Below are 12,663 nucleotides of genomic sequence, written 5' to 3'. Positions count from 1 at the left end.
CAGCATGCTTGCTCCTAGCACAAGAGAAGGTCCTAATACTCAAATGCTTCTAAAACTACCCTGATGAAACCTGGCATTGATAATTCTGTCACTGGGAATCCAGGTTTCTGAGAATGTCCTGGCCAATACCACATCCTACAGACTCACCTTGCACGCCTTGGTTTCTGGTGAGGACAGGAACACATGAGTTGATCTGACTCACCAGCTGTGGTCATTGTATGAGTCTCACACACTTAAAAGATGTCATGATGAGAGCAGGCAGTGGCAGTAGTGTGTTTTTTTAGAAAGCCTCTCAGGGTAAAGCACCACAAAACCAATGGCAAACATGAGGTCACTGAGCAAACTCCTCCCCTTTCCTCTGCTGGGGTCTTAAAGACAACATGGACAAATCTTCAGAAGCTCTGACTTGGAGATGCTTCTTGCTTCTTGAGAAGATGCAGCTGTTCCTGCCCCTGTTGGCCTTCTTTCTGCTCCCCAGAGCAGAGTCAGGTGAGTGACCATCTCCTCCCTCCAGAGGCCCAATCTTCTTGCACAGAGCACATGAATCTCCTGTCCCTATGCAACACCCCCAGAGCCTTCTGTCTGCCAGCATTGCTCTGAATCTGAACTCCAATTCCATCCGAACGCCTCAGGTAGGACACTGCATAAGCTAACAGTTTGTTCTCAAGAAGAGCCAGTGGATACTGTGCCCTTAGTAAGCCTCAGCTTGCACATCTAGAAAGAGTCTTTCTTCAACATTCATGCAGGTGAGAAGTAAAAAGGAGAAAATATCAGATAGTCTTAAACAGGGCACAATAGGCCTGTCATCCAGGTCAGTGGAGGGGAAAGGCTTTGCATTCAGCAACTGCCTAGAAGAGATGCCCAGAGCTCAGTGACTCCAGAATAGATGGAATCTCTGTCCTCAGAACACCTTTTTTGCCTCTCTTCACTCCTATTAACTTTCTCCAGATTTGCTTTCCTCCTCCAGAATTCAGTGGCTCCTCTGTTTTCCAGTAGGAGCGACAGAGGCAGACTCACTCTTCTCTGCTTCCAGAATCCCATCTGCACTGCTCTACTAACCAGACACTAACTGCAGCTATTCCTTCATGCTGCCAGGGAACTGTTCTGAGACACCCTCTACAGGTCAGGTCCTAGGAAAGAGGATAAGACCTCACCTACAGTACACCTAGAGGCCTGCCATGAGGAAGCATCACCATCATAGACATCACAGGACTCAGAAGGGATTTATTTACTGAAGGGAAGTAAAAAGTAAGCAGAGGAATGAGGAAAATCCTCAGGGGTTTTATTTTCCCCTGATACATATAGTCATCTCCAATCAAACAGAGGAAAAGGATTTGTAGAAAAAGACGCAATTTCCTGCACTTTGGAAAACAAGTTGAGGCATCTTCCTCTAGGTTCCTGTCCACTTCAGGCAACTGCAGGCTCCCATATGCCCAACTGCTAAGAGACTGTAAATAGACACTTGTTCAGGGACTCAGTGGCTGCACCCAGTCTTCTTCTTGTTTTCAGGAGAGATCATCGGGGGACATGAAGCCAAACCCCACTCCCGCCCCTACATGGCTTACCTTAAGATCAATTCTAGAAACATTTGTGGTGGCTTCCTGATTCAAGAGGACTTTGTGCTGACAGCTGCTCACTGTTTAGGGAGGTGAGAAAGGAAAAACAGTTTACAGTCTACAGGAAACACTTCTCAGAGCCCTTTTGCTGGGGAGCTCGCTGAGCTCATGGACATATACATGAGGAGGACTGGTGAGGGTGAGAAAGGGTCCTCATTTCTCAAGGGGAGAGAAGCAATGTGGCTCCAAAGAATTCCTGATACAAGGAAAACTTGGGAAATCAAACCTGATTACATGTAGACCCAGAACCATGCTTTGGCATAACCAAGCAAAGTAAAGCAGTTTCATGTACTTTCCTGGAGGCACTGACCACTGAGAACCTCTGGTGCTCAAGGTGCCCTCCCTCGGTACTAAAAAGGAGGAACAGTAATTCAGGCAGGCTGCCCTCTGTCATCTACAGCTGTATCCTGTATCAGCTGTGGCCTGCTTTTAGAGCTCCTGGGTTGTGTCTTTTGTTGCTCCCCATCCACCAATCCACTTCCCTCTCTGTACAGCCAAATAGAAGTCACCTTGGGGGCTCACAACATCAAGGAACAAGAGAACACCCAGCAGGTCTTCCATGTACAAAACACGTTTTCCCACCCAGACTATAATCAGAATAAACGCATCAACGACATCATGCTGCTGAAGGTAAGGCACATGTCCTTGTCACTCTTGCTCTCCTCAAGAATGGTTGCCACTCCCACTGGCACCCTGCCCCTGCCCTCTTTGCCATCATATCCATCACACTGTGCATACCCAGGAGCATACACTGAACTGGACTTCCTTACTTATTTTCCACCAGCTGGAGAAAAAGGCCAAGCTGACTAAAGCTGTGCAGCTCCTCAAGCTGCCCAAGAGGATGACCCAGGTGAAGCCAGGTACCCGGTGCCAGGTGGCTGGATGGGGACAATTGTCCCCAGAGGGAAGATTTCCAAGCACACTGCAGGAAGTGGAGATGGTAGCACAAAAGGACGACAAGTGTGAGGATCTCTTTCCAAAGCATTATGATCGGGCTACTGAGATTTGTGTGGGAGACCCAAAGATTAAAAACGCTTCTTTTCAGGTAAGACTAGGCATCTTTTACACCTGGCTTTGTGGGAAAGAGTGTTTGGGACAGATCTAGTACCAGGAGACCCAAGTATCATGAATTCTATCACCCCGTATGCTGTGGTGTTTCTCCCAGAAAAGAGAAGAAGGCAGCTTCCTGAGCTGGGAAGTAATAGAGCCGCTACCACTTTACTAAGGGGCCTCTGGTGAAGGAAACCCCACTGGAAGCTTCAGTTTGCAACACATTGCCTGAGCTCATGGCACAGGAACCACAAAAATGTTTCCTTGGTGTGCAGGAATTACATATTCTCCTCTGAGACGGCAGCCCTCTTGGTCAATGAACTCATTCTCTGTGCTGAGTGTGGGAACTGCTCATCAGTGTTCCTGGCCTGTAATCAATAGTCCTCACAACTCTACAGGGGTGAGGTCCAGACCTGGGGATGAAGACAAAGGCTGCTACAAGAGTGAAAATGTCCATAGTCAGCGCTCAGCAGCTAAGAGCCTGTAGTTCCCTCTAAACTCTCCCAAGGAGACATTACAATCAGTACTGCATGAGGGAATTTGGGATAAAGGAAGTGAGAGGTGGTGCACTGGTTCACAGACATACTCTCTATTTCCAGGGTGACTCTGTGTGGGGGATAAGGTGTCACTTTGTAGGCCCAACCCCCTCTAACCTGCAATTTACAATAGCCGCCCTGGTATGCGAGAAGGAGGTAGAACGGGAATGCCCGTTCTCAGTGAGCCCTCACCCTCTGGAATCCATACTGTGAGCTGGCTTTGTTTTGCAGAAGTCTTGAGGAAGTGGCTGGCCACCCTTTGTGACACTAACAGCAGACAAATTAACAACATTCTTGAGCTAATGAATTTCTTCCTGGGCTAGAGAAGTTGTGAGAACTGGTTGTGATTATTTACTTCACTTAGATAGTTTTAGAATAAACATTGTAGTCTGTCACGTTGTAGCTTGCCACAAAGAATGCCTTTTCACTACTTAATTATCTGGGCTCTGTGAATTGATCGGGTTTACTATATATGAATCCTAAAATAAAGATTGTGCGTACAGTGCAGTGCAGTGCAGTGTAACGCGGTGCAGACAGCAAAGGTGTCTCTCCTGTCTTTCTTTTCCAAGCGCTGTACCCCCCGTGTCCCGACAAGGCGTGCGTGTTTACCTTGCCCGGAGTTCAGAGTGCTCTAGACACTCACGACAAGTGGCGCCCGAATTCAGGGACTCCGAAGGTCGCTTAGGAAGGTAAGTATAATTTTATTACGGGGAAATGGGACAATCTGCTTCCTCTCCTTTCTTAAAAATTCTTAAACATTTATTATCTATATATGGCATATCGCTCAGGTCAGCTGACTTGGATATGTGTATTGATACAATTAAAGAATATAATCCTTGGTTTCCAGATGAAGGAACTTTGGATGTAGAAGTATGGAGGAAGGCAAGGGTTAGTATAGAAAGGGCTATGCAACAGGAGGAAAAGATTCCTTTACGTTTTTGGGCTATTTGGTCGGTTGTGTACTCTTTATTAAAAGCTATGGAAGATGAACATATTGTAGAAAATCTTCAACTAGAAATTAAGCCAGTTATTCAGGAATTGCCCCTCACAGAGGAGGAGCAGAATGTAGTTCAAAATGACGCTATCGCTTTAAGTAGTGAAAAGGCGTCCAAACCAAAAGTAAAATCCGCTACAGCCGACTCAGCTTTAGCTGCCGCAGCAATATCAAATTATGACAATCGCCCAATTTTACAGGCTATACAGCATTTAACACAAGAGGTGAAACAACTCTCCGTTAAGCAGAACCCGCCTGTAGTTCCCTCTGCACCTCCTCCATCTAACCCTAATTGGAGTAAAGCCAAGCTAGCTTTGGCTGATTTACCAAAATTAGGGGATTCTGATGAGGAAAAGCCTGCCTTTGCTTTCCCTGTAATCAGGCCTCAGCCAATAGATGGAGAGGCAGTTCCCCCTAGATGGGAAGCATTTAATATGGATGATTTAGCAAAATTAAAAAAGGCTGTAACCCTTTATGGCCCTCAGGCTCATTACACTAGAGAATTAATAACATCAGTAGCAGATCACTATGGTAATCTTGCTCCTTATGATTGGAAAGCCTTGGCCAAAATTCTTTTAAAGGAGCCAGAATATTTACAGTGGCACATGTGGTTTATGGAAGGTTGTGCGGAAAAGGCAAGACAAAATGCTGACGATCGAGATCCGAATATTAGACTCCTTTCTTATCCCATGCTCTCTGGTACAGGTTTCTTTGATACTGTTGAGCATCAGGCAGGAGCTCCAAGAGAGATTCATGCTCAATTAAAAGATATTGCTTTAAAAGCTTGGGATAAAATACGGCCTAAAGGATCAGAATATGGATCTTGGGCTAAAGTTCTGCAAGGAGCCAATGAACCGTATGTTGAGTTCGTTGCAAGACTTCAAAATGTTATAGAAAAAACAGTAGTGGGACAAGACTTACAAGAGCATCTCTTAAAAATGTTAGCTTTTGAAAATGCTAATGATGAATGCAAAAGGGCTTTAATTCCAATAAAAGATACTGGAACGATTGACAATTTTATAAAACAATGTAAAGATTTAAATTCAGAATCTAGGAAAATGCAACTGTTTGCTGAGACCATGGCAACCACGTGGACTAATTGGCAATCTAAAAAGGAACAGTCTTTAAAATGTTTTAATTGTGGTCAGATAGGACATGTAAAGAGGGCCTGTCCAAAACTTGTAGGCAATGATCAAAAAAAGAGATCTAGAGCTCCTGGCTTATGTCCAAAATGCAAGAAGGGAAATCATTGGGCTCGTGAATGCAGGAGTAAACAAGTTAATTCAGCTGAACAAAAGGGAAACGGGAGAACGGGCCCTACCCCGGGCCCCGGACAAATCAATGGGGTAACTCTACCGTATTCTCCCTACAGCCAGCCACCCAACACAGTGCCGCAGTGGACATACCAGCCTTAAAAGATGTAGAATTAAGAGGAGGACAATCTCCCGTGAGAATTCCTACAGGAATTTTTGGTCCTCTGCCTGCGGGAACTTTTGGCTTGCTCACGGGTAGATCTAGTTTAAATCAAAAAGGCATTACTGTTCACTTAGGAATTATAGATGCAGATTATACTGGAGAAATTCAGATTCTGATGTCCTCACTTACAGATTATAAATTATTAAAGGGAGAACGTATAGCTCAACTCATTTTACTGCCTTATATCCCAATAGGATCCTCTGTTGTTCAGCGAACAGGAGGGTTCGGCAGCACTAACCCTATTAATGTAATGTGGACAGCTAAATTATCTCAACAACAACCTCTTATTAATATTTTTATTGAGCATAAGAAAATTCAGGCTCTTATAGATACAGGCTCGGATATTACTATTGTTAAACCTACTGATTGGCCTTCTCATATTACTTATACTATTATTCCATGTAATATAAAAGGAGTAAGTAAAACTCCAGTAAATACAATTGGACAAGCCACAATGCATATACATATAAAAAATGAAGAGGGTCAAGTTGCTGTTATTAAACCTTATATCTTAGAGGTACCAGTTTCTATTTTAGGAAGAGATGTATTAGAACAATGGGGAGCTTATATACATTTTTAATATTTTGCATGTTTCTACAGCCTAGGGAAATGAATCCTTTAAAGCTTAATTGGAAAAATGATGACCCAATTTGGATAGATCAGTGGCCTATGACTACTCAAAAGTTACAGGCAGCGCAGGAATTGATTGATCAACAGCTTTTTCTACATCACATAGAACCATCCACATCTCCTTGGAATTCTCCAATATTTGTGATAAAAAAGAAATCAGGCAAGTGGAGACTTTTAACGGACTTACGTGCTGTAAATTCATCCTTAATTCAAATGGGAGCCCTTCAGCCCGGTATTCCTTTACCCTCAGCGCTCCCTGCTGGTTGGTTTGTATATGTTATAGATTTGCAAGATTGTTTTTTTAACATCCCATTACATCCAGAAGATAGAAAACGGTTTGCTTTTTCAATTCCTCAAACAAATTATCAAAGACCTTATCAAAGATATCAATGGAGGACTTTACCCCAAGGAATGAAAAATTCCCCAACTATATGTCAAATTTATGTTGATGCAGCATTAAAACCAGTGCGTGCACGATGGCCTCAGGTTTATACGGCTCATTTCATGGATGATATTTTATTCTCATATAGTGATAGAAATGTTTTAGAAGATATTTTAAAAACTTTACCTCAATATTTTTCTCCGTTTGGACTTGTAATAGCACAGGATAAAATTCAAAAGGAAGAAGTTAGTCATTATTTGGGATATATTCTTACTAGACAAAAGGTGATTCCACAAAAAATGTCTATTAGGAGAGATAAGTTATCCACTTTAAATGATTTTCAAAAATTATTAGGGGATATTAATTGGCTTCGTCCCACACTAGGTATTCCTACCCATGCATTACAGCATTTGTTTGCTACTCTACAGGGCTCTTCAGATCCATCCAGCCCTCGTTCTTTAACAACAAAAGCCGAGCAAGAATTACAGTTTGTAGAACAACGAATTAAGGATGCATTTTTAATTAGGATTGATCCTAAATTGCCTCTAACTTTATATATTATTAATACTTTTCAATATCCCTCTGCAGTTTTAGGTCAAAATGCTATGCCAGTAGAATGGGTATTCACTAAAACTAAGCAATCTAAAAATGTTATGCCTTATATTGACATGGTTGCAGCTTTAATTATGAATGGTAGAGCTCGTTCTATAACTTTGATAGGAGAAGATATAAACAATATAGTTATCCCTTTAACTAAGGAACAATGGGAATATTTCTGAAACCTTACAAATTGCTTTAGCAGATTTCATGGGAACTTTTTCATATCATTTTCCTAAAAGTAAATTATGGGATTTTTTTAGACGTCAACAATTTGTGGTTAATACCTTATTAGCTGTACAGCCAATTCCACAAGCTTTGACTATATTTACAGATGGATCTAAAAATAAAGCTGCATATTGGACTCAAAAATCTTACTGGGTACGTCAGACAAATTTTAACTCTGTACAACAAAATGAACTTTTTGCTATATTACAAGTGTTTTTAGATTTTCATAACCAACCTATTAATATTATAGCCGATTCGGCCTATTCTGTTGGAGTAGTGACAAATATCTATTCAGCTGTGTTATATTCTAATAAGCCTGCTTTATTGTCTTTATTTCAAAATTTACAAATACATGTTCAAAAAAGAAATCATTCTTATTTTATTACTCATTTACGTTCTCATTCTCAGTTACCCGGACCATTAGTATCAGGTAACAATGCAGTGGATTCCTTAGTTATGTTCACCACACCCGTTGAAGAACATCAATTTAATCATGCAAATGCAGGACATTTGCATCTTAAATATAAGATACCTTTTACAAAAGCTAAACAAATTGTAAAAGCCTGCCCTATTTGTAGACCATTACATTTAAGAATTATTCCCGCAGGTGTCAACCCTCGAGGAACTCAACCTAATGAATTATGGCAAATGGATATTACACATGTACCTTCTTTTGGTCGGCTTTCTTATGTACATGTAGTTATTGATACCTATTCTTCATTTCTATGGGCTACTGCTCAACAGGGAGAATCCACTAAAAATGTTATTGTACATTTATTGGAGACTTTTGCAGTTATGGGAATTCCTTCTAAAATCAAAACAGATAATGGACCTGCTTATACTAGCAGAACATTTAAACAATTTTGTGATCTCCATAATATTATTCATATTACAGGGATTGAATATAACCCCCAGGGTCAAGCTATTGTTGAAAGAGCACATGGCACTCTTAAATTGCAAATTAAAAAATTAAAAAGGAGGAGTCAGGAGGATATTCAGATACCAATACTGTTTAAATTGCAAAACAGTCCAAAAACATTACTGCATCAAGCATTGTTTATTTTAAATTTTCTCAATTTACCACAAGGTGAAATATTAACAAGAGCTGAAAAACATTTTGAACAGCAACAACAGCCTTTTGTGATTAATGAACCTATTTGGACTAAAACAGCTCCAGAGGCTGAATGGGAGAGGGGCACATTGCTCTATAGGGGGAAAGGTTTTGGTTATATCTCCACAGAAAATGGAATTCAGCAGTGGGTCCCTGGACGATGGATCAGGACCCGCGTCTCCAGATCCTGTTCACCAGCCCCGGAGACAACTCCCCAAGGAACCGGAACCGTGCCTTCAGAAGCGAGCGCGAAACCAGCTAGAAGCTGAGGATGCTGAGTTTGTTCCTATCGCAGCCATGGCCAGATTACAGCTAAGAAAATCCCGCCGCTCACAGCGACCAAATTTAAATCCCCTCCCTACATGGGGACAATTAAAGAAATTGACCATAGAAGGGCAACGGCTTGTCCTTCAAGCAGGAAAGCCTTTAAACCCTGAAAACTTGTTTTTAGCTTTATGTGCCTTGCTCACCGTTGCATCGGGGACTGAGGTACCTCCGCATTCGTACTGGGCATATATTCCAAACCCCCCTTTATTAGAACCTGTAAAATGGGGAACTAGTGATATTTTACTTTATACCACACCTAGAGAAATTTTGTCAGCACCGTGGGCTGATTTAACCCCCCACAATCAAGATGATGGGACACTATTCAATTTTACTTATTATGGTAATCAAAGGCCTATTTGCATTGGGGAACCGCCTTGCATCCCTCTGGGATGGCAGTATTGGATTCAACATGGAATAAAAGCAGGCAACAAAAGGACAAGGCTTCAAGCCTTGGCTGCTCAAACCTTTAATGTTACCTGGAGAAATTTAACAGCACCTGATACAAATACATTTCCTGTATGCCCTGAATTTACTTATAAAAATATTTCTTATAATCCCATAATTTGGCAACTATGTATGGGAAAATTTGCTAAAAATATTGATGGGTATATTATTTGGGGACCATTTGGAAAATTCGTTAATGGATGTGCTGAATGGAATGAGACAAGATGTAATCTCTCTGTTGTGTATAGTCTTCCAGATCCAAAGAAAATAACTGACGGAGCTCCTATATTTCAACAAAAGACGGCTCTCTTGTGGTGGGGAGATGGTGGAATCGCTAACCCTGCTGTTGCAGCCGAAGAATACCCTCATCACCTTCAAAATCATATTTGGAAGATCCCAGCCGCTATGCAACCTGTAACCTTGTACAATGTTTCATATTCAGGGACTAGTCGATCTGTATCTACTACTTATAATTTTACTAGGTTTAAAATGTATAATATTACTGTTTGTGCACCTCTGCCTTATGTCTTTTTAGTGGGAACTTTTAATTTTACACATTTTTCTTGTACTTGTTTAAATTGTCAATTGTTTACATGCTTAAATAACACACTAAATTTCACTAAGCCTTATACAGTTATGCTGTTACAACAAAAAACTCATATTTGGTTGCCTGTAAATTTAACTCGACCTTGGTCTCAAGACCCGGTAATTTCTGTTACTACTGAATTTTTTAAACATCTGTTAAAACGTACAAAAAGATTTATTGGAATAGTGGTTGCTGTACTGTTAAGTCTGATAACTGTAGCCTCTCTAGCAGCAGTCTCAGGAGTAGCTTTACAAACCTCTTTGCAAGAAAAACATGTTGTCGAATTATGGCATGAGAATTCTCATGAACTTTGGTTAACTCAGTGGCAGATAAACGCCAGACTACAACAACAAATAGACCTCCTTAAACAAACAGTTGAATGGATGGGTAAAAAAATATTGGCTCTTCAGCATCAAGTGTTTTTAAAATGTGATTGGAATTCAACTACTTTCTGTATAACCCAACGACCTTATAATCAGACAGAACATGAATGGGAAATGATTAGAATGTATTTAAATGGAAACACCTCTGCCCAGGAGGAAATAGAATCTTTGCATAATCAAATTGACAAGGATTTTGCAAAGCAAAATGATGATGAATCTCTAGCACAATTCGCGCAATTGCTTGCTCAATCTTTGAAAGGATTAGATTCCAAAGGAATCTGGCAGAGCATTACCCACACTTTTAGTGGCATGGGACTTAGTTTAATTATAGTTCTCATTGCCATAGTTCTTGTGTATTTTTACTGCATAAGACGAAATGCTATTAATAACCTGATCTTATGGAAATTGTTGTTAAAAAATAAAAAGGAAGGAAGTGTGGGGGATAAGGTGTCACTTTGTAGGCCCAACCCCCTCTAACCTGCAATTTACAATAGCCGCCCTGGTATGCGAGAAGGAGGTAGAACGGGAATGCCCGTTCTCAGTGAGCCCTCACCCTCTGGAATCCATACTGTGAGCTGGCTTTGTTTTGCAGAAGTCTTGAGGAAGTGGCTGGCCACCCTTTGTGACACTAACAGCAGACAAATTAACAACATTCTTGAGCTAATGAATTTCTTCCTGGGCTAGAGAAGTTGTGAGAACTGGTTGTGATTATTTACTTCACTTAGATAGTTTTAGAATAAACATTGTAGTCTGTCACGTTGTAGCTTGCCACAAAGAATGCCTTTTCACTACTTAATTATCTGGGCTCTGTGAATTGATCGGGTTTACTATATATGAATCCTAAAATAAAGATTGTGCGTACAGTGCAGTGCAGTGCAGTGTAACGCGGTGCAGACAGCAAAGGTGTCTCTCCTGTCTTTCTTTTCCAAGCGCTGTACCCCCCGTGTCCCGACAAGGCGTGCGTGTTTACCTTGCCCGGAGTTCAGAGTGCTCTAGACACTCACGACAACTCTGGAGGCCCCCTGGTGTGTAATAATGTGGCACAGGGCATTGTCTCCTATGGACCAAAGAATGGAACAACACCACGTGTATTCACCGAAGTCTCATGGTTTCTAAGCTGGATAAAGAAAACTATGAAACAGAGCTGACTGCACACAGAAAACTAAATTCCCTCTATGAGCAACCATCTTACTTGGAGCTGAATCTAGAATCACTCTAGAGCAGATGCTAGCAAATAAATAAATGTTTCATCTCAGTAAGAAGGCTGGTTTCTTCTTTGCTCAATTTATTTGGTTCCTAGAGACCAACCCCATGCTAAGCAGGACAGTGACATCGTTCTGATGATTTCTGCCTCCTCCATTCCTTCTCCAATCAATACCTTTCCAAATCCGCTCTCAAAACAGTTAACCAGCTCCTCCTTAAACACTTTAGTTTCTCCACAGCATCTCTTTTTTAAGGGGCTAAAGTTAAGACCTAACAGAAGAAAAAGTGTACATCTCACTTCCTGGGGCTCAGAGGGAACATGTGATCTCTTTCTGTGTCACATGCAGAGGGAACGGGGATGATTTCATAGTTGCTAGAGATTTGTCAGGCACCACTGAGGTCACCACTGGGCCCTACGAAGCTAGGTAGAGGAAGGATATCCCTGAAGAGGATATGTCTCTCCCACAGCTTTAAGGATAAACAAAGAGTGCAGAGTAACCTGAATGACTCTTCACCCTCACCTTAAATTCGTTTCCTTCTCCATTCTCCTCTAAGACCAAGGCTTACCTTGGCTTACAGCCACCTGGCTGCCCATTCTTATCCTTCGGAGAACTGTCACAGTCTACCAAGTCCTGTCCTTACCAGGCGACACTGATTTGACATTGTAATCTCCTGAAATCACCCCACCCAGGACATCAAAGCCAGTCCTCTCTTTATAAGTTAATGACACCCACTTCAGCCTTGGGTTGTGGCCTTTTTTCCCACTGGACTTAGGACCCCCTTGTTTCTCTACAACTACAGATACTCCTTTAAATCTTTATTCACATCAGGATTTGCACTGGACTTGGTCGATTGACATTTATTTATTAGAATTTCAATATTTTTTTCTGCGATTACGACTATAAACTCATCCTGACTGTGGCTAGACTGGAACAGTTTCTTTTAAAAGGTTTACAAAGGGTTAGGCCAGGGGCTGCAGGTTATGCTCAGTGACACAGACCCGTCTAGCAAGCACAAGGTCCTGAATTCAATCACAGGTACCAATAAAGAAAAAAGTGCTGGGCCATAGGGTCTATGGTGTACATAATCACAGAGCCCTT

At 41.5% G+C, this 12,663-nt stretch overlaps 1 protein-coding gene across 3 annotated transcripts; it reads left to right on the top strand.

Moving 5' to 3' along the window:
• The first annotated feature begins 374 nt into the window (after positions 1–374).
• On the top strand, positions 375–11,622 carry LOC100719110 (granzyme B-like). 3 transcript variants are annotated; one of them, XM_063246249.1, is made up of 6 exons: positions 375–489; positions 1,510–1,648; positions 2,111–2,246; positions 2,401–2,661; positions 3,772–3,891; positions 8,750–10,269. In XM_063246249.1, exons 1-5 carry the CDS (start codon positions 381–383, stop codon positions 3,835–3,837), a joined length of 711 nt encoding a protein of 236 aa, XP_063102319.1. In that variant the 5' UTR covers positions 375–380; the 3' UTR covers positions 3,838–3,891; positions 8,750–10,269. The 3 variants fall into 3 exon arrangements, with proteins under 3 accessions (XP_063102319.1, XP_063102314.1, XP_023418631.2); XM_063246244.1 differs by lacking the exon at positions 8,750–10,269 and adding an exon at positions 6,273–6,776; XM_023562863.2 differs by lacking the exons at positions 3,772–3,891; positions 8,750–10,269 and adding an exon at positions 11,347–11,622.
• The last annotated feature ends 1,041 nt before the right edge of the window (positions 11,623–12,663 follow it).

The sequence above is a fragment of the Cavia porcellus genome, unplaced genomic scaffold (assembly GCF_034190915.1).
Source record: "Cavia porcellus strain 051 isolate PalLab524CR breed Dunkin Hartley unplaced genomic scaffold, mCavPor4.1 scaffold_1, whole genome shotgun sequence".
NCBI lineage: Eukaryota > Metazoa > Chordata > Mammalia > Rodentia > Caviidae > Cavia > Cavia porcellus.
This window is presented reverse-complemented; position numbering and strand designations above follow the sequence as displayed.